Here is a 22622-nt window from a genome sequence, read left to right on the forward strand (position 1 = left end):
AAATTTTGCAATCCTCAGCATCAATGACCTTTGTGAAATCCCTTTATGATTGTTAATGAGTTCAAACAAACTTGCCTTGCAGTTGCCTGCCCCTCTCCACGCACTGGAGATTCCTCAGTGCCTCTGTCAGGGCAACTACAGGGTGCCCTTTTGACTATTCTGACTATTTTTATGAAACTATTTTCAGGAACACGACTGAAATCTCCATCTCCATCCTTCAGTCCAGTTTCGTTCAAATCACCAGAAAAATCAGTAAGTGCATAAAGACTGAGAATGAGCGCCATGTATGCCTCACTTCCTTAGAAAAACAAAGGCTAAAATGCATGACATTTACAACTGTAATAGCTATATTCAGCATGGTTCAGGACAGTTTATCTAAAATCAAGGTCTCATGACTGAAGTCCAGTAATGTGTAAGACACACAAGGACTGCTCATTTAGAAGTAAGAGCTAAACAGAAACTGTCTATCACAGTAACTAATACTCAAAGATTTAAACTTACCTTAAGTATGTTTGACAGGTATCTACATTTTAACACATTTCCAGAAAAATTAACAGCCTCTTAAAACACTTTCAAATATTAAAAAAAATACAGTATTTCTATAACAAAAACACTACTTCCAAAAATCATCTACATATACAAACTCTTATTCTACTGTTTCCTCATTTCCTTCCTTCTACTTTCCAACAATTTATTTCCACTAATACATGGATTTTTGTTAAGTCATTACAGAGAGAAGAAATCAACACAGATTGTATTTTTCTGTAAACAGTAAAGCTATATAAGAAAATTATTTCAGAACTAAAAGTGCACAAATACAGCTTTCAATTGGTTAAGTAAAAGAACACGGACAGGCCTTCTGGAATTTATTAAGTATCATGAAAACGACCTGTGAAAATGTCTATCTAAACCAATTCTAAAACTACCTGCTAAAAAGTTTGAGTTCACTGGAAGTAGTCCACTCACTCTGTTTTTCAAATGATTGATTTTCAAATCTAATCTAATTATCATTCAAGATAAAATGTTAGTTTTAAACACCCTGATGGCAAATTCTATAATTAGAAATTTTCTAGCAATTTGTTAGTAAGTTTCTATGCCAAGGCAACTGCATACATCTGAGTCTGGCATGAAGTTTATAAATAAGAACCAAATCACAAGAGCTAATTGCACCTATGATTCACTCCAAGGCCAACAGTTACACGCATTTTTTAAACCTTTAAAGCTGAAGTTATAACTAATCATTTGTTATTTCTTTTTCATTTTGGCAACAACATCAAATTCATTATAATCTGTATCTTGTCAACTTAACATATTAGCACCCTCAAAAAAATCAAGGAAAGTTTTAATCCATTTCACCTGATGTAGTTTTGAGCAAAAGTGACAACCATGCCTATATGCTGTTATGGACCTGGCACTAGTACGAGTCCAGTACCTGATCTCCCTTAAAAGCCTCCTTCTTGAAAGTCACCAAAGCACACAGGAGAAATACACAGCAGCTCTTTCAAACATTTTATTAACTGCTAATAATGTTCTATGAGGGGCAAATGCAAGCAAAGTAGTCAAAAGGTACATGACAAGCATACTATACTCCTGTACTCTGCGCATATCATACAATACACAATTAGTATTTGGGTAATTCACGGAATAGCTTAATAAAAAGTGCTAGTATGCAACAAACCTAGTGCAAAGGAACTTCCAGCCACCACAGATAAACCATTCTAAGCCTCTCTTTCTTTGAGAAATTCTGGCTCTTGGTAGAGTGTGGTAATCACTCTCATCATTTTCAAAGCCTTCTTCTGACATCATTAGTGGCATTTCATCCAAATGAGAGGACTCATCTTCCACTTGGTACCTGGCAAGATGAAATAAAAACAGTAAATCAATAACCAATATATTTTTTATTACCAGGAATCTCATAAAGTAACAAAAGGTAATTTTTACTACATGGAATTTTGTTAGAAATGTTTTCAATCCAAATATCTTGTGTACTTGTCCTAACATATCAACAAGTATTTTTGATTTGTTAAAAATGGGTAATACAGCAAAAAGGCTTGCAATCATCCAGCCCTTGATATAAATCATTACAGAGAAATTCCTATTTGATATAGAATTTGTACATACAGAGCTGCGACGTCATACGTTCAAAGGATTCTTCGCAAGATTTTGTTAAACAGAATTTGCTTTGTGTCGTAGTCTAACCCAGCAGGCACCTAAGCACCATACAGCCATTTGCTCATCTCACCCTCCGTACCCCCATCCCCAGCATGGGGGAAGAGGATCAGGGAAAAAAAGAGTAAAAGCTCATGGGCTGAGATAAAGAGAGTTTGGTAGGACAGAAAAGGAAGAGAAATAATAATGATGATAACGCTAGTAATAATAATATGTACAAACAAGTGATGGCACAACGCAATTGCTCACCACCCGCTGACTGATGCCCAGCCCAGCCCCGAGCAACAGTCCCATCCCCCCCTGCCCCAGCCACCCCATATTAATTGTTCAGCGTGATGCCATATGGTATGGAATATCCCTTTGGCCAGTCTGGGTCGGCTGTCCTGGGTCTGTCCCCTCCCAGCTTCTTGTGCACCCCCAGACTCCTCGCTGGCAGCGTAGCATGAGAAGCTGAAAAGTTCCTGACTGCATTGCTCTGTAACAACTAAAACATCATCATGTTATTAACGTTATTCTCATCCTAAATCCAAAACACAGCACCATACCAGCTACTAGGAGGAAAATTAACTCTACCCTAGTTGAAACTAGGACACTTGGCAAAGTTTATAGCAGATGCAAATGATGTGAGCTTTCATGGAAACAAACTCTGTATTTCCATTGAGCTTCAGCCTACTTTCCTGTTATACTTGCGTCTGTTCCTGCCTGTGCAGACCTCTGTTTGAGTCACAACTTCTAAACAACTCATCAGTATATTAGTTTTTGTTAGTAAAACATTAGTTACTTTTATAATTCTACATAGAAATATTCAGCAGGTTAAAACACTTTCCTATGGGACCTATGAAACACTAGGCTAACAATGGTCCTTCCCTCTCCAGAAAGCATTCACCACTTCAATTTTACACTTGTGGAATGCCTCTTATAGTCAGATAAAACACCTGAATATTTGATAAGAAAACTCCCCCAAGTGCTTGAAAATTGTGTAACTTATTCACTTTCAGTGGCTTAATGGTACAAAAATACGAAAGAACTGAACTATTACTCAGGTTTCCTGTCACAGACTATTCAAAGGACAAATGAGGATATCAAGTGAGGATATCAACTGGAAAAAAAATTTGAAAGGAATTAGAGTCAAACAAAGACCATCTATTTGTATGCAGTAACAAATACAATAACCCTAATGGATGTTAATACAAATTCATGATACAGAAAATCATCCTAGATCTGACCTAAATAGTTAGAAAAGCTGGCTGCATTAATGCTTAAAAACATACATAACAAATATCAAACCTAACAGGTGCAAAAAAAAAATATATGTATATACAAACTATTACTTGACACTATTGATAATTGTAGTTAAGCAGTCTTTAAATAAGACCAGTTGATGAAAAAGTATCTGATTAGAATAAAGAGATTCTGCATGTGTATTTTATTCTTTAATTCTCAAACACTGCAGTTTGGAAGTCTAGAAGACTCCCGTCATTCTATTCTTTGTGTAATCTAAAACTGATCTCTCGAATGTATTCTTGCATTAGGAGTAGCAAAGAATGATTTTAAGAGCTCAGAAAAAAACTTTTTTGTTTGAGTCACAAAAGAAGTGTTCGGCAAATGTGAAGCTTCAAAATTACTGATTTCTTGTGTGAAAGCGGTACTTCATCTTTTGGAATATGCATACAAGGACTGTCTCATTCCGCCCCCTCCCCCCCCCCCCCCCCCAGCAACCTAAACCCAATCTTTGTATAAAAACAGTAATTAACAAAACAAAAATAAACCATTCATTGGTGTATTTGTACGTGTTAAAAAAAAAAAAGTAACAAGCTCTAAACATCTGAATATACAGTAGGGCTATATCCACATCAATAAACTGAATACAAAGCAGCCTGTATTGCCCTTAAAACTCCTGGCTTCCAAAAAACAGGATGACTCCTTGCAAGTTGTTCAAAGGGAATCATCCCTAGACTGCTCCAACTGCCAAGATGTACCTGGGGACTGTCCAGGAAAAGCAAGTGTTGCAACAGCCCAAATTCATGCCAGGATACATGCTACCAGTTTAGAAGTAATGAATTCCAGTACCTGGGAACATCTACGGTGTAACATGAATTTACACAGCTATACAGAATAGAAAACACCTCTCATAACTGTGGAATTCAGTCCATTCTTTCACCTGCTGGGTGAGCTGGTATGTTCAGTACACATCTTTGACTAAGCAGTAAGATCACAGTTTTATACGAAACAAGCAAGGTCCCAGAAGTAAATCGTAACAACACAGATGGAAAAAACACTTGAACTGAGAAATACCAAACAAGTATTTCAGCAGGAGAATTTTATATAGAACTTAACGCACAGTACACTGACAGCCTACTTTTCTCTAAGGGGAAAACGGATACTAGCCCAGGAACTGGCAGGGCTCACTGAGAGGGCTTTAAACTAGGTAAGAAGGGGGACGGGGATGAAATAAAGCTCATTAGAGAAGAGCTGGGGGGAACAACGTCAGGGCTGGGGGAGAAGACAATGGCCCAAATGAAGTGCATCTACAGTAATGCATGCAGCATGGGCAACAAACAAGAGGAGCTGGAAGCCATCGTGCAGCAGGCAGGCTATGACTTGGTTGCCATCCCTGAAATGTGGTGGGACCACTCCCATGACTGGAGTGCTGCAATGCCTGGCTATAGGCTCTTCAGAAGGGACATGCAGCACAGAAGGGGTGGTGGTGTGGCTCTCTATATTAGAGAGTGTTTTGATGTTGTGGAACTTGAGATTGGGAATGATAAGGCTGAGTCCCTATGGGTCAGGATCAGCAGGAAGGCCAACAAGGCAAGCATCCTGGTGGGGGTCTGTTATAGACTGCCAAACCAGGATGAGGAGACAGATGGGGAGTTCTACAGGCAGCTGGCAGAAGTCGCAAAATCATCAGCACTTGTTCTCATGGGGGACTTCAACTTCCCAGACATAAGCTGGAAATACAATACAGCTCAGAGGAAGAAGTCTAGGAGGTTTTTGGAGAGCATGGAAGATAGTCTCCTGATGCAGCTGGTTAGTGAGCCTACCAGGGGAGGTGCCCCACTAGACCTTCTGTTCACAGAGAAGGACTGGTGGGAGATGTGGTGGCTGGGAGCTGTCTTGGGCAGCGTGACCGCAAAATGGTGGAGTTCTCTATTCTTGGCAAAGTCAGGAGGAGGATCAGTAAAACTGCTGTCTTGACTTCTGGAGGGCAGACTTTGAGCTGTTCAGGACACTGGTTGGCAGAGTCCCTTGGGAGGAGGTTCTGAAGGGCAGAGGAGTCCAGGAAGGCTGGGCACTCTTCAAGAAGGAAATCTTAAAGGCTCAGGAGCAGTCTGTCCCCACGTGCCCAAAGACAAGCCGGAGCCGACCTGGCTGAACAGAGAGCTGTGGCTAGAGCTTAGGAAAAAAAAAAGGGTTTATGATCTTTGGAAAAGAGGGCGGGCTACTCAAGAGGACTATAAGGATGTTGTAAGGCTGTGCAGGGACAAAATTAGAAAGGCCACAGCTCATCTGGAGCTCAATCTGGCTACTGCTGTTAAAGATAAAAATTTTTTTATAAATACATAAGCACGAAAAGGAGGACTAAGGAGAACCTCCATCCTTTACTGGATGCAGTGGGAAACTTAGTGACGAGAGATGAGGAAAAGGCTGAGGTGCTCAATGCCTTCTTTGCCTCAGTCTTTAACGGCAAGACCAGTTGTTCTCTGGATACCCAGTACCCTGAGCTGGTGGAAGGGGATGGGGAGCAGAATGTGGCCCTCATAATCCATGAGGAAATGGTTGGCGACCTGCTACAGCACTTGGATGTACGCAAGTCGATGGGGCCGGATGGGATCCACCCGAGGGTACTGCGAGAAGAGCTGGCGGAAGAGCTGATGGAACTGGCGGAAGAGCTGACCAAGCGGCTTTCCATCATTTATCAACAGCCCTGGCCATCAGGGGAGGTCCCAGTTGACTGGCGGCTAGCAAACGTGACGCCCATCTACAAGGGCCAGAGGGTAGACCTGGGGAACTACAGGCCTCTTAGTTTGACCTCAGTGCCAGGGAAGCTCATGGAGCAGATTATCTTGAGTGTCATCACGCGGCACTTGCATGGCAAGCAGGCAATCAGGCCCAGTCAGCATGGGTTTATGAAGGGCAGGTCCTGCTTGACGGACCTGATCTCCTTCTATGACGAAGTGACACACTTAGTGGATGAGGGAAAGGCTGTGGATGTGGTCTACCTTGACTTCAGTAAGGCTTTTGACACCGTTTCCCACAGCACTCTCCTGAAGAAACTGGCTGCTCATGGCTTGGACTGGCGTACGCTTCGTTGGGTTAAAAACTGGCTGGGTAGCCGGGTCCAAAGAGTCGTGGTGAATGGAGCCAAATCCAGTTGGAGGCTGGTCACTAGCGGAGTCCCCCAGGGCTCAGTACTGGGGCCAATCCTCTTTAATATCTTTATCGATGAGCTGGATGAGGGGATCGAGTGAACCCTCAGTAAGTTTGCAGATGACACCAAGTTAGGTACGTGTGTCGATCTGCTCGAGGGCAGGAAGGCTCTGCAGGAGGATCTGGATAGGCTGGATTGATGGGCTGAGACCAACTGTATGAGGTTCAACAAGGCCAAGTGCCGGGTCCTGCACCTGGGGTGCAACAACCCCAAGCAGAGCTACAGGCTGGGAGATGAGTGGTAGGAAAGCTGCCTGGCAGAGAAGGACCTGGGAATACTGGTTGATAGTCAGCTGAATATGAGCCAGCAGTGTGCTCAGGTGGCCAAGAAGACCAACAGCATCCTGGCTTGTATAGGAAGCAGCGTGGCCAGCAGGTCTAGGGAGGTGATTGTCCCCCTGTACTCGGCTCTGGTGAGGCCACACCTCAAGTACTGTGTTCAGTTTTGGGCCCCTCGCTACAGGAAGGACATGGAAGTGCTCGAGCAAGGCCAGAGAAGGGCAACAAAGCTGGTGAGGGGTCTGGAGAACAAGTCTTATGAGGACGGGCTGAGGGAGCTGGGGTTGTTTAGCCTGGAGAAGAGGAGGCTCAGGGGCGACCTTATCGCTCTCTATAGGTACCTTAAGGGAGGCTGTAGAGAGGTGGGGGTTGGTCTATTCTCCCACACACCTGGTGACAGGACGAGGGGGAATGGGCTAAAGTTGCACCAGGGGAGGTTCAGGTTGGATATTAGGAAAAACTTCTTTACCGAAAGGGTTGTTAGGCATTGGAATGGGCTGCCCAGGGAAGAGGTTGAGTCACCATCCCTGGAGGTCTTTAAAAGACATCTAGATGTAGAGCTTAGTGATATGGTTTAGTGGAGGACTTGTTAGTGTTAGGTCAGAGGTTGGACTAGGTGATCTTGGAGGTCTCTTCCAACCTAGGTAATTCTGTGATTCTGATCCTCAAAAAATTTTTTTAAATGTTAAGTTAATGACATCTCAGAAAACTAAAAAAAAAAAAAAAAGCTGCGTGTTGATACATGTTTCAGGAAAAGCAATGGCAAAGAGTTTGAGGAGACTGCCAAACAATCAGAAGCATTTATAGAGTATTATGGAGCAAACTACTGAGGCCACAGAACAGTATGTTCAGCAATATTAAAGATATGCCAGTCCAAATCTTGACAGACAAATCCAATATTTTTAAAAGTTACATTATAAATACCAGGACTAACCAGGACAAAGCATCATCACTGAATTTGCATTTTCTTATTTTATTGTATATTTAAAACAAAAAATGTTCAAGTATTTCCTCTTCACGTAGATTTTCTGAGATGTATGCTGTTGTATACTGTATATTATACATACATTACTATATATAACTGTTATTAATCTTTTCGGGTGTTAGAAAATGGGGTGGGGGGCGGAGGAGATAACGTATTGTCATACTAGCTTTCTACTGAAAAGGTACCCCACCTACTTAACACTGGCTTTGTAGCAAAATGATGAAAAGGAAGTTAAAAAGGAAGATCCAATACAAAAACATGGTTGGTTAACCAGTCACTGGCTAGAGAGACACTTCCTCTTTTGTTTGGCAGGTGGTGCCCCAAGGGCTTCTTGTACCTCCTTTGAATCACTCAGTATGAGATGTCATTAAAGGCTGTTCACCTGTTCGGACCAGGTTAGAAAATATATAACTAGGAAAAAAAACGAGGATGCAAGTCAACTGAGAACCTTAAGCACATTAGACCTTGTGAACAGAATCTTCATGTGTTTCAAATGATGCAAAAGCACAACCACACAGAAGAAAACACAACAGAAGTCTGGAATTAAAAAACAGTATACATTTGTTTAAAAGTGCCCAGAAAGTTCCCAGAAAGTTGAAATATGCAGTGGAAAATGCTTTCAGAAATAACATTAACACTACCCCCTTCAAAAATATGAAAATACAGTTTAAAACAAACATGACGAAACAGAACTTTACTGACCATGTTGTTTGCAAAAAGGTGTGCATATGATGTCTAGTTTGATATGGCAATCTGGCAATACTTCTTCCCTTCTCATTACTCTAAATGGTCATCAAGAAAGAGAACACTATACAAATTTACCTTCCCAAAACAAGGCAGTTATTACAGGTTACAATGTATATTACACAAAATTGTATGGATTATCTCAGACTAAGCTAATTTTAACACTCAAACCTTACACACTTGACAATAAAATATCTGCTTTAAAAAAGACGTTACACTGAGTTTCAGAAAAAGACAAGCCTGTGTTTAAACAGATTCACATTCAATGCTTTTATAATCTCTCCTGGTTGAATTTGCAAATTACATTATCACAGTTACTTGCTTTAATACAGAACTTTCTTTTGCATTGTATTTTGCTTTTAGACATCTGAACAATTAATAGTGTATTTGTAACACCATCCAGTGAAATCACAATCTGCCAGCCACATTGGAGTATGCAGCAACATTCTGGAACATAAGAGACCCTTTTTACTTCTGTATAAAGTTGAACAAGTGCCTGACTTGGAAAATAATTTACTTTACACACAAAGATAACAAAGCAAACATGGTTAAAGTTCTCTCTTGACAGAACATGTTAATGCAAGAGAATTAAGGGAAACAGACTTGGCTGAGAAATACATTCACAGATCTACTTAATATTTAATACTACTCTTGTAAATGTGGTAATATTTGTGGAGTACATCAATGTCCTAATCATAAAGTCATTTTTTCACAATTCTCATTTTGCACTTTTAAATATGGAGCTTCACCAAGTAGGGAATGTAATGAGCATAAGCACCATCATGTTTAGTAATCCTGACTTCAAAATACAGCCTCTGAACTGGCAAGCAATTTATTCTGTTTCAAAAGCAATTTTGCTATTGTGTTAGAAAATTGTGCTTCAGTATTTAAAAACAATAGTATAATGAATAATGTATTTTTCATAACTAGGATAAGGACAAAAATCGTTATGTCTTTGTTATCTAGTATTTTTCCACACTTAATTGCTTGAAGTGCTGATTTGCTTTGAGTGACAAATCAATTGAGTATAATCCTAGAAACTTTTATTAAAATAGAGGAGCATTGAAAGCAACATGAATAAAGAAGCCAGAGAAAAGACATCAAAACTCTCAGCATGGATGCTACTAAATCAGCTATGAAGACAGCCATCTTGACAGAAATATGGTTTCCTAAGAAAAAAAGAACATTAATATTAAACAATCACCGAATCATAGAATGGCTTGAGTTAGAAGAGACCTTAAAGGTCATCTAATTCCAAACCCCCCGCCATGGGCAGGGACGCCTTACATTAGACCAGGTTGCTCAAAGCCCAATCCAACCTGGCCTTAAACACTTCCAGGGATGGGACATCCACAACTTCTGAGGCACTGGAACAGGTTGCCCACAACACCCTCATACTAAAGAATATCTTCCTTATATCTAATCTAAATCTACTCTCCTTTAGCTTAAAGCCATTACTCCTTGTCCTATCACTACACTCCCTGACAAAGAAGGAGCTCTCCAGCTTTGTTGTAGGCCCCCTTTAGGTACTGAAAGGCTGCTATAAGGTCTCCCTGGAGCCTTCTCTTCACCAGGCTGAACCACCCCAACTTCCTCAGCCTGTCTTCAGAGGAGAGGTGCTCCATCCCCTTGATTATCTTGGTGGCCCTCCTCTGGACTTGTTCTAATAGGTCCATGTCCTTCTTTTGCTGGGGGCCACAGAGCTCAATGCAGGACTCCAGGTAGAATCTCCTGAGAGCAGAGTAGAGGCGAAGAATCACCTCCCTTGACCCGCTGGCCAAGCTTCTTATGATGCAACCCAGAATATGGTTGGCTTTCTGGGCTGCAAGCACACATTGCTGGCTCACGTCAAGCTTCTCATAAAGCAACACCTCCCAGGTCCTTTTCCTCAGGGTTGCTCTCAATCCATTCTCCACCCAGCCTCTATCTGTGCTTGGGATTGCCCTGAACTAGATGCAGGACCTTGCACTTGGTCTTGTCGAACTTCATGAAGTTCGCACAGGCCCACCTCTCAAGCCTGTCCATGTCCCTCTGGATGGCATCCCTTCCCTCCAGCATGTCAGCTGCACACACCTGGGTGTCATCGGCAAACATGCTGAGAGTGCATTCGATCTCAATGTCCATGTTGACAACAAAGACATTAAACAATACTAGTCGCCATATCAACCCCTGGGGAACACCACTCGTCACTGATCTCCACTTGGACATTGAGTCTTCAACCACAACTCTGAGTGTGACCATGCAGCCAGTCCCTTACCCACCAGGTGGTCCATCCATCAAACTCACTTCTCTCCAATTTAGAAACAATGCAGGATATGCTTGTGCACAAATGTTTTGCATAAGTCCAGGTAGATGACCTCAGTTGTTTATCCTCTATCTACCAATGGTGTAACCCCATCTTAGAACGCCACCAGATTTGTCAAGCACAATCTGCCCTTAGTGAAGCTGTGTTGGCTGTCACCAATCACCTCCTTATTTTCCATGTGCCTTAGCAGAGTTTCCAGGAGCATCTGCTCCACGATCTTGCTGGGCACAGAGGTGAGACTACCTGCCCTGTAGTTCCCCAGGTCTTACTTTTTCCCTTCTTAGAAATGTGGGTTGTTTCCCTTCTTCCAGTCACTGGGAACTTCAGACTGCCACGACCTATCAAATATGAAGAACAGTGGCTCAGCAACCTCATCTGCCAGATCCCTCAGGACCTGCGGATACATCTCATCAAGTCCCATGGACTTGTACACCTTCAAGTTCCTTAGATGATCTTAGATGAACAGGGCAGTTCTTCATTCCCCCAGTCCCTGCCTTTGCCTTCTGGGACTTGGGCTATGTGACTAGAGCTCTTGCTGGTGAAGGCTGAGGCAAAAAAGTCAATGAGAACCTCAGCCTTCTCTGTATCCCGGGTAACCAGGTCTCCCATTTTCTTGCAGAGAAGGCCCACAATTTCCCTAGTCTTCCTTTTTATCACTGACATACCTATAGAAGCCTTTCTTGTTGTCCTTGGTGCCCTTGGCAAAATTTAACTCTAACAGGGCTTTAAGCTTCCCTAATGTGATCCCTGGCTGCTCAATGTCTTGGCATTCCCCCTAGGCTAACTGTTCTTGCTTCCACCCTCTGTAGGCCTCCTTTTTCTGTCTGAGTTTGGCCAGGAGCTCCTTGTTCGTGCTGACCTCCTGGCATTTTTGCCTGACTTCCTCTTTGTTAGGATGCATCACTCCAGAGGTTGGCAGAGGTGATCCTTGAGTATTAACCATCTTTCTTGGGCCCCTCTTCCCTCCAGGGTTTTGTCCTGTGGTACGCTACCAAGCAGATCCCTGAATAGGGCAGAGTCCGCTCTCCTGCAGCTAAATCAGGGTAGTGAGCATGCTGTGCTCTCTCCTCACTGCCTTCTGGATCCCAAACTGCACCATTTCATGGTCACTGCAGCCAAGGCTGCCCTTGAGTTTCATATTCTCCAACAGCCCCTCTCTATTGGTGAGAACAAGGTCCGGCATAGCTCATTGAGAGCTGCAGAGTAGATGCAGAGTTATATGTATCCCATAACTGTTAATGGAAACCATTTTAATTCATTTAAATCTAGTCTGGCTACCTATTTAGATCCCTAGTTAATTTGCATTTTCTAAAAGCTTACTGTTAGTCTAAAAGAGCAACGTTCCTCTGATTTAAACGTCCAAAAAAGTAGGAAAGTGCAAGGCAACCATCAATGTCCATTTATCTGGTTTAACTCACCTGACAACGAAGCACTGGACATTTGGTTCAATCTCTGCTGCTACCAGCCACAGGACTCCTCCTGCTTCTGGACATCGGGAGGGGAAAGACTGAGGGGTAGGCAGCACGATCTGTCTCAGCCCTATCCTGCTCTACTTCTAGTAATTCCTCCAAGGTTTAACCTACATGAACACCTCCACAGTCCGAAAATAAAGCACGAATTTGCCAAACTGAGGCAGTGCAGTAAGAGGAATAATGAAGAAAGGGGCAGGCCCACTTATATGAGGAGCAGGAATTATTTCTTAGAGGAGAAACCAAAAAAGCTACAGCTGTTGTAGGCTGCATTTTTTACTGACAACAATCCCACAAAGAAAAAAACCATGAAACGTTCCACAGCAGCAAGAAAAGTTGCATTAAATGTACATTCATCCATAAGCATGCTCACAAGCATGCAACTTATTTTCATATAACTGTTCCTCTTATTCAAACTTCTAATGTCTCCAGAAAATAATTTATTTGCTACAAGTCACATGAGAACAATCAAATTATAAATACCTTTTTTCCCCCAAATATTATTCTGCACTTCTAAAGACCAGAAATTACTTTTTTCCCCCTATAATTTCAAACATCTCTATGACTTACAAAGCAGGAAGTTTGGTTGAATTACAGAGCAATCACCTTGTTCCTAGATTATAAAAAAAGTGGACAACAGAAAAGCCTTCTACAGGTAAATGCGTAGAATTTGAAGAATTTCCTTTAACCTTTTCCTTCAAAAACACAGAAAAAACAGCTTGTCGCTGTGCTTTTATTTAGCTGTAGTTGTGCCTGTAATGCAAGTGCACACCTAATCAGTATCACTTCCGAAGTCTCTGAACCCAAGTCCTGGCCCAACTATACACACACACAGAAAACAATTCTGTTACAAATTCATATACACCATCAGGGACCGACTCGCCTGTTAGAGATCTCCATATGGAAGAAAACACTAATCGAAGCAGTTCAATTTTAAATCAGATTACACTTTTGGACAGCTTTTATGGAAGCTAAAGATTTGTAGAACTAAGTTTCTCTATTGAGTTTCAACAGATAACTTTGCTTTTATGTCCTTGCATAGCCAAATCTTTAAAAACCTATTACAACACTCCTGTCACAGTGCACATTTGTCAACCAAACAACAAAATAGAAAAAGAAAAGTACTTTTACTGTATGTAAGTTTACAAATGAGTTTGTCACTGAAATGAACAACATTTACTGCAATAGACAAGCTAAATCAAGGTGCCCCCAGCCTTTCGCAAGCAATGCAGATAGCGATTCTGGAAAAACATTAGGCTCCATTTTTGATCAACCCTATAATAATTTTCTCTTCCCTAGCACACACCTCCTTGCTAGAGCTATATCTGGAAGAAAAATTCAGAAGATCTGCATAGGAAAGCTGTCATGAAAAAAGCCACCGTTCCTTACTCCCCTTTCCTCACCTTACAAAGCACAACACACACCTTAATGGAACATCTTTTTCAGTCCATGACAGGATGAGCGAATCTCTATTTATACACAGCAGACCTGAGGAAACATCTGCATTCACTAGAACCTTATTTTTAATTAGCAGGGAACATCACTGGTCACAACAACAGGGTCATTTTATCACTGTGTTACTGGGTATTGTTATTGATACTGCAGCTCAATCAATTGCTTTTTCTCCCCTTTCTAAGGGATCCAAATGGCTGCCCAAAGAACACAAATGACTGTATTTGGATACTACTGATAAAAACCAGGAAGGCATGCAAATATAGGGTAAAAATACAGCTTAAACACAAACAACCTGAAAATATATTTACAAGATTTACTACACACAGATATACGTGCTCATTGAAAAAACTAACATCATCTGCAATAGCAATCTGAACTTCAGTGGTGCAAGTTCTCAAACATTTTTGTGCCTAAAAATAAGTGTTTCAGATCAGGATTCAGATTATTCTAATAATCATGCTCAAGATTACAACTACTTGTCTATAAAGAATATCTTGGTGTGTAAAAAGTAACTAGAATAAACATAAAAGGCTGATCTTTTCCAAATACATAATTCTAAGTAATATCAAGTCAAAGAACTACAATTTATTATGAAAATCACTTAAAGTTGCTATGTTGTCAAAATGTACTTTTGCAGACAAAGTATAGCAAACCATTTCCTGAGTATGACACCAATACAAGTGTCTTTCTACATAAAAATATTTTACAGTTGATGTCATGAGCAGCTCGACATGCATGTAATTTGGTTACCTGCATGATTAAAATCAGACTGCTCTGAAAAGTAAAAGGCACAGAAACCAAAATAACGTATGACAACATACACCATGTAAAAGCTCTGAAAGCATTAACATATGGCAAGGCCATTCTTCAGAAGTTACGCATCACACTACTTTGACCTTTTTCCCAGACAAAAATATCAGAATCTAAACTTATACTACATCTTAGAGGTGCCAGTCCCAAAAGGTAACATTAGCCTAAGTATCGAGTCTTCAAAAAGCAGAGTAACACTCAATCCAGAAATGTAAATATGTGAGCAATGAACATAGGACAAATCGAGAAGAAAGTTTTAAAAAATTCACTGCTAAAAACTATTGTTTGACGTAAATTGAGAGCGCCTTGAAAATGCAGACCTAACAAGTATGGTACAAATATAACATCCCAAATGTGAAGGTACCAACCAGACAGCCCTGTTGGAAGATCCAGAATTAAGAGAGAGCATCTCAGGGATGCAGACTAAAAATGACTCAGTGACACTGTTCCTAACAACAGTAAACCTCTGACCAAAAACATAACTAAAGAAAGGCTAACAACAAAGGACAGCACGCCCTGCAAAAGAACTGCTGATTTTTTCTTTGATATGAAATTTTGCTTTGCAAAACAGGCAAACGCTTTGAATTTCAGGTGAAATCAGTAAAAATCACTGGGACAATAGTTTTCCTGTAGAACGAACATACAGGACAAACCTATTTTATAAGACTGGTATAACAGTACTAGATGATCTTTAAGGGTCCTTTCCAAACCATTCAATGATTCTCCTAACTACAATTCTGCAGAGATTTATTTGCGCCATTTTTAATTTTTTCTCCCTTATGTTTAAAAAAAAGTGTATTTGAATGCAATGCAAATTTATATGAGTGTATCAGCATAACATACAGCTTTATGTTTTATTCCTCAACATACAAGGAATATCCATTCTGGCTTTTCACACAGTTTATGATACTTTCAGTATTTATCAGGTGAATCTACATTTGTAATTTGTGGTATCACAGAAAATACCAATACGCCTTGCTTTGAGTTGCTATCTCAAGCAAAAATACTGACCTACAGAAAATCTGCTTAGACTAATCTGAAATTTACTTAGTCACCAGTTCCATCTGCCTGTCACTTAGGGGAAAAAAAAGTAACACACAGGACAGTGGCTCCCATTTAAACAAAGTGCTATAAGATGATGATAGGAGCTTTCTCCATGACTAAGCTCAAGTATGTCAGTGCACATGCAGACAACTAACAACCAGTACCTTACTCCACCACATTCCCACAGTTGCTCAACTTTAAGGAGCTTCTGTGACCACATCTTGAGTAAATGGTTAACAAGGCTATCTCTACACACAAAAAAAATAAAACAGCATTTATATTCCCAGACTAAACAATTATTGCTTCTGGTGAAGCAACAAACATTTAAAGAAGTTACTGATACTTTGTAACAGGAGTTTCAACACAAATACTCAGAAGTAAATTCACTTTGGTCTTGGGGCTGCTTTCTCACAGAAGCTATACTAATTCGAATTTTAATGCAAAGATTATAAAGGAAACTTTTAGTTTCAGTCATTTTCAAAATCAGGATGAAATAAGTAGACATGTTCAACTAATAGGTGGGGTAGAAGAGCAGACTGAAATGCAACCTCTGAAAAATCTGTATCTGTCCAAAGACTCTATGAACTTTTGTTCCAAACATTCACAAGTATGCAGAAAAAGAGTATCATAGCAACTAACAATTTTAAAAAAATTGAAAGTACCACCAAGTATCACTTGCATACAGTCATTCAACAGATGAACTCAGATATACATCAATGTTTGGTGTTTTTAATGATCATGCATGTTCTGCAAGGCTTTCCAGACCCAGTTAAAGCCAAATAAGCCACGAGCTCTCTGTAAACACCGTTCTACAAGAGAACCTACATCCTATTACCTCTGATCTATATATATGTCATCAACAAATAACATTTTGGATTGTTTGTGCAAGTTTTTAATCTCAATTATTACACCTGAACTAAAGAGACCAGCAAATATTTTGTCACTGCAATACAAAATAATACCTGAACTACAAAAACCACATTGCAGTTCAGAACTAGAGCATATGATTCTAATGAAGAGAAACAACTGGGAGGAGACAGCAACTATCAGAGTAGTTCAACAAAACTCACTTCAGACAACAGCAAAAATTAAATAAGTCCCAGAATCACTTCACACGCATCAAGTATTATCTGTTGACATTTGCTTGTCTCTATCTTTAGTTAATTCCCCGTGAAACCTAGCCAAACACCTTGGGAAATCTTAAACAGCAGGACTGCAAGATCGCTGGGAGCAACTTCCATATAAATAAAAAAATTTAAGAACAGCAATCCTGTAATATATCATCTTTGTTTCTATGTACTATTAAAATTTGACATTTGTATTTATCAGGGAAGTATGTGGATTCAGTGAACTCAACATGAAATAAGCAACAAACCACCAGTTATTAAGCAACAAGTATTTACCTGGCAAAGGAAACTTTAGCCTATTATTTTGATCTATTTTAATTCTCACACGATTGTCTTATGTGCTAATGACACACAAGACTGACAATTACACATAGCAGTTTCTTAAAAACTGAATTACCCTATCAGCAAGGAAACTGACAAGCCAACAGCAGAGGTGTTCCACAGCTTGCTTTACCACAGCCACCCAATACACCTTCATTCTTAAGTCTGAAGTCATTCGTAAGCGCACTGCCATGACCCATACTACACATAATCATGTGAGAAGATTCCTTCCAGTGAATGAATATTTTTCATGACACAGGCACACCTCTGTGAATACCTGGAGCGCAAATGAATTTACGTAATATTGGACACAACTGGTAAGACCTGATTTTCTGGTATCAGCTCAGGTGTCCCAACACCTTAACACTATTAGACCAAATAGAGGTGTACACTGACAGTAACAAGTGCAGGACACCTGAACAAACCAAGTAATTTGCTTACAGATAAATGAGGGTTGACCACTGCTTAACTCAGTCCCTTATCAGCTTCAAAATTCCACCACGCTTCTTGGTTTGCTTACATTTACCTCATACATGAACAACAGACATTGCATGGTTAAATTCCTTTCTGTGTTTAGCCAATAATTATTCTGGGTCTGCTGATGATACCAAACTAACATTGAGAACAAGGGTGTTAGTCTCACTGCACATTTACAGTGGTTGTGGAAGTTCTCTGGTCCTCTTTTCCCTTTGTGGCATAAACATAAGCAGCAACTATTTTTCCAGTAGATAATAGATACTTTGCGCTGAAGGACAAAGTGTTGAAACAAGCGTGTGGTGGTTTTACTCAGCTGGGCATCTGAGCTCCACCACAGCTGCTCTCTCACTCCCCCTGATCAAAGAAAATGGGGGAGAGAATATGATGAAAAGGGGCACAAGGGTTGCTCAATGGGGGCTGCGGTCCGTCCCTGACACTGTCTCCGCTGCTCCCTCACGGTCACTCCCTGCCCCTGCTCCACGTGGGGTCCCTCCCACGGGATGCCGTCCTTCCCGAACTGATCCCGCAGGGGCTACCCACAGGCAGCAGCTCTTCAAGAACTGCTCCCGCATGGCTCCGTACCACGGGGTTCATCCCCCAGGAGCAAACTGCTCCAGCACGGGTCCCCCCACGGGTGGGCGGCAGCTCCCCCCCAGACCCCCTGCTCCTGCGGGGGCTCCTCTCCACGGGCTGCAGCTCCGGCCCGGGGCCTGCTCCTGCGGGGGCTCTCCATGGGCCGCAGCCTCCTCCAGGCCACATCCACCTGCTCCACCGGGGGCTCCTCCACCCACGAGCTGCAGCGTGGAGATCTGCTCCACGTGGGACCCGTGGGCTGCAGGGGGACAGCCTGCTCCACCAGGGGCCTCTCCACAGGCCACAGGGGAACTGCTGCTCCATGCTTGGAGCACCTCCTGCCCTCCTTCTGCACTGACCTTGGCACCAGCAAGGCTGTTTCACACTCCTCTCTCTCTCCCAGCTGCTGTTCCCCAGCAGGTTTGGGTTTTTTTGTCCCCTCTCCTTTCTTAAATCTGCTCTCACAGAGGCACAAGCAACATCACTTATTAGCTCAGCCCTGGCCAGCAGCAGCTCCCTTTGAAGCTGGCTAGAACTGGCCCTTATCTGACATGGGGCAGCTTCTGGATTCTTCTCACAGAGGCCACCCTGCAGGCCCCCAGTACCAAAACCATGCTACGTAAACCCACTACAAAGTGGCACATCAATCACTTTCTCCAAGCTTTCTATAACTATTAAAGTCAAATAATTGCCTAATAATGTAATTGTTAATAACTGGAATACAAATTTTTACTGCAAAATGGATTTCCCTGGTTTCTAACAGTAGACCATAATCAGTTCTCCATTCAATCGTATACAGAATCATACAGTCTCAGGTATATAGCATCACCAAGTTTCTTTAGGTGCGCGGGGAAAACATTTCAGCTTTTCAGTATGTGCTAATGGTCAGTCAAAGTACCCTCTAGTACAAAAGTGCAGTTAAGTCCAAACACAATGAGAAAACCTTTGTCCTTACTGCAGAACTAACTACAGCAACAGAGGCAGACTTCCACAGGCTGGTTAGCTCAAGCAAAAGAAATTGTCCTAAAAACTAGCTTTGAGGCCACGAAAGGTTAGCAACTGTTTTGTTGCATTATCTGAGGTTGCCAGTAGCAGGGCAACAAGTTCAAGTTAAAAACCACTAACACACTGCAGTTAAGAATCTGTGTATAAGCTTTCAAAAGAGGCAATTTTCAAAATGTAAGTTCTCTGCTGAAGAAACAAACAAATCATGGCAAGTCACAGATTCCTGAGAGCCCATAAACCACAGTGCCGGATTAATTCTGAGATTTGAAGAAATCTGTTGTTTTTACCAGTGTTTGTCTCTAGTCATCTTCCAAAGTATGAATTACACCCTTTTAGGCTAAATTGTTATGTACATATGCCTGTGATAACTTCCTACATATCTGAGACCTCAGTGACTTCACTTCAACCCTATCAGGACTATCTCCAACATCAGGACCTTTGCTGTAGTTTCCACAGGAACACAAGGCTTCTTAAAAGCGTATGGTGAAGATAAAAGTTAGAAAAGTAGGACGACCCACGCATGCATAAAGGCTTAGGAGATGTAGTCCAACTATAGTTTTAAGTCATGATTTATGAGTTGTACCTGAACTAACGTGCCTTGCTCTATTTCCTCTTTGTCTTTACATAAGTCACCTGCAGTAGAATCTAGACAAGCTTTTTTTTTTTTTTTTTAAAAAACAGATCCACAAGGACACCTTCCAAAGCACACAACAGGTTCTCTCAAATCCAGGGCATGGTATTATTGAAGGAGAATGTTCAACCTAACCAACTCACCCTAAAATATATACAAAATTAAGTAACTAAAGCGAGTAAGAGTACATGGACTTTCTCAGGGCACAAGTTTTAATCAAGTGATCAAAATAAATAATCAGAAGTAATAAACGCACCTGTTAACTTTTAAATGTTTTACAAGCCTACAACTAGTTGAACAGAACTAATTAAAAACATAAAAAATCATTTGTGTGGAGGACTGGTAAAATAAATACATATTACCTGCACTTGAGAAGCATACAGATTATGAAAGAGCATAACTCTGAAGGGTGTAACAAACTACAAGGAATTCAATCCATAAACTTTGAAGGGAAGTGTTGATCAAATAAGACAGAAGTTAAGAAGCAGATCTATAATGAATCAGTAGTTCCTTGATGGATCTTACAGCTTCCCAAATCTGTTTATACGTCCAGATTTAAACAGTTTGTATAAATAACTGCAATTATTGCCTGAAAACATACCTTCCATAAATCTATGTACTCACCTGACTTATGAACTTGGCCCATCATATCTATAGCACTTTTCAAGTTACCAAAACTGGCTGCTGGGTAACCTACAACAGAATCACCTGATACCTTTGACAGACTAAGTGTTTGCCTATATAATCCTTCCCTTCTTCTTCCAAGGGGGAACACCTACTGAAAGGCTTATAGATCGCATGAAGAACTTCCCTGCTTCAATTCTCTGAGAAACAGGTACGATAATGATAACGCTGCCCTCCCTTAAAACAGAGGATAAGCCTATTACATATTGTCAGACGTTCAAATACTAGTGAAATGGGGAACACTACTACTGTAGGCTGTCCTATAAGAGTTATCTTCTATGAATATTTGCAAGCTCATCTATTAATTTAAGCCTAAACTGCTTTACATAGTTTTAAACTACCTTTTCTGCTAGGTATTCCATTTAGACAAAGAAATACTTTTTTATTCACAATGGACTATTTGAATTAGAACAGCATCATCAACTATTCTGTGCTTAGGAAATTCATTTACTTTCATACATTACAAGTGCTCCCTCCAGTTCTTGTGCCCATGAGCAGTGTCTTAAAACAAAACAAACAAACAAAAAAAATCAACTCACACAACTATAATCATAACTGACATTGTAGGAGTGCTGCCCAATGGACATATGAAGAAGTATGGGGTAAAGTGCTTCCTTCCACACAACGACGATATTCGTTGAAGTCATGCAGAATAGCAAATCAAAAAACAAACAAGAAAACCCCATTCACTCCTTGGCTGAAGACTTAATTTGGTAGTAAAGCTCTGAACTGGCTTTTTCAAATTTCTTGACCCCTCTCCCCCCCGAAAAAAGAGCGCATTTTAAGAAACCCGGGGTCAGTTCTGACACTTAGGCAAGCCCAAGTGCCACACGCCGAGGCACAGCAGCCGCCCCGCAGCGCGTTTACCGGCGGCGCCCTGCGCAGCGCACTCGGAGCGGCCGGCTGCCCGGGCACAAGGGGCCGCGGAGCCGCGGGCGCTGTGCGCGTCGCTCCCCGGGGCCGGGCAGGCGGAGGCCGCAGCCGCCCGACCGGGAGCAGCGCCCGACGCACAGCCCGGCCGGCTCCGCGACCCACCGCCGGGACGAGGCAGCGCCCCGGGGCCGAGGAGGGCGGCGGGGGACAGACGGGGATCGCCGCCGCCGCCCCTCGGGGGCCGGCACCTGCGCCCCGGGGCCGCCGCGAGGCCGTGCCGCCGCCCTGCCCGTACCTGCTGTGCCTCCGCGCGGCCGAGGCGCTGCTGTAATAGGCCGCCCGTCGCGGGTCGCGGCGCGGTACCGGCTGCAGCGGGATCTGGTCCGCCATCTTGGGGCGCCCCGCCGCCGCGCCGGGTGCGGCCCAGCCCTGACGTCACGGCCGGCGCACGGCGGCAGGAAGGCAGCGCCGGGGAGGGGCCCTCGGCATAAACAAGGGGGCGGGGGGGACGCGGCGGGATTCGGGCCGACCCCCGAAGCAAATAAAAGCACTGTGGATGGAAAGCGATGGTTTTCTGTCGCTAAATAGGGACGGGTCTTGCGAGTCGGAGGTGTTGTGACATGGAAACGGGCCTTCTGTAAAGTTAAGGATAACGAGCCAGCCTATGGGGCCTTGGAAGGGAAAGGTCAATGCAGAAGTCGCCGAAGGAAAAAAATAACTATTTGGAAGATTAGGAGTGCACAGACCTACTGGAGGATGTCATCGTTTGATATGAAATCAGATGCCAGAAGAGCAAAACGCCTATCACCAGCACAAATAGAGGCTTCCTGCAAAAGTATAAAGAAGGGAAATAAATATATTTCTTAACGTATATTCAGTATTGACAAAAAATAAATAAAAAGGGAAAGGAAAGGAAAGGAAAGAACGTTTCTCCAATGACAAAAATCTTCAGCTATTTTACAGAATAGCAGGGCCTATAGACATTATTCACTAGACCAAGATCTTTGGCAATGAATCTCTTGATTATGCAAATTACGTAAAGGTGACAGCAAGTTTTCTAGGATGCAGGGTTTTTCCTTTTATTGCTTTGAAGATACTAAATGGCAAAGAGATGTTAATGGTGCTGTTGAAACCTTTAGTCTCCTGGTTTGAGGCCTGAAGTGTGCAGTGTGGTAGCAGCAGCACTGGCATCCAAGGACAACAAATGGATGAAGGTTGCACTCCCCAATGCCAAAGTTGC

At 42.1% G+C, this 22622-nt stretch overlaps 1 protein-coding gene across 5 annotated transcripts in view; it reads right to left on the bottom strand.

The window, feature by feature from the left end:
• Positions 1 to 21826, bottom strand: part of ATP9B (ATPase phospholipid transporting 9B (putative)) — a 180805-nt gene extending 158979 nt beyond the window's left edge. For 4 of the 5 annotated variants that reach the window (XM_040547320.1, XM_040547319.1, XM_040547318.1 and 1 more), the window contains exons 1-2: positions 21678 to 21826; positions 1679 to 1852 (exon numbers count right to left, since the gene is read on the bottom strand). In XM_040547320.1, the coding sequence (XP_040403254.1) occupies positions 1679 to 1852; positions 21678 to 21772 (269 nt within the window). In that variant the 5' untranslated portion in view covers positions 21773 to 21826. Of the gene's footprint in view, positions 1 to 1678; positions 1853 to 21677 lie in introns of those variants that run through there. The other variant, XM_040547321.1, reaches the window with a different exon arrangement.
• Positions 21827 to 22622: the final 796 nt, after the last annotated feature.

Source organism: Cygnus olor, chromosome 2 (assembly GCF_009769625.2).
Source record: "Cygnus olor isolate bCygOlo1 chromosome 2, bCygOlo1.pri.v2, whole genome shotgun sequence".
Taxonomy (NCBI): Eukaryota; Metazoa; Chordata; class Aves; order Anseriformes; family Anatidae; genus Cygnus; species Cygnus olor.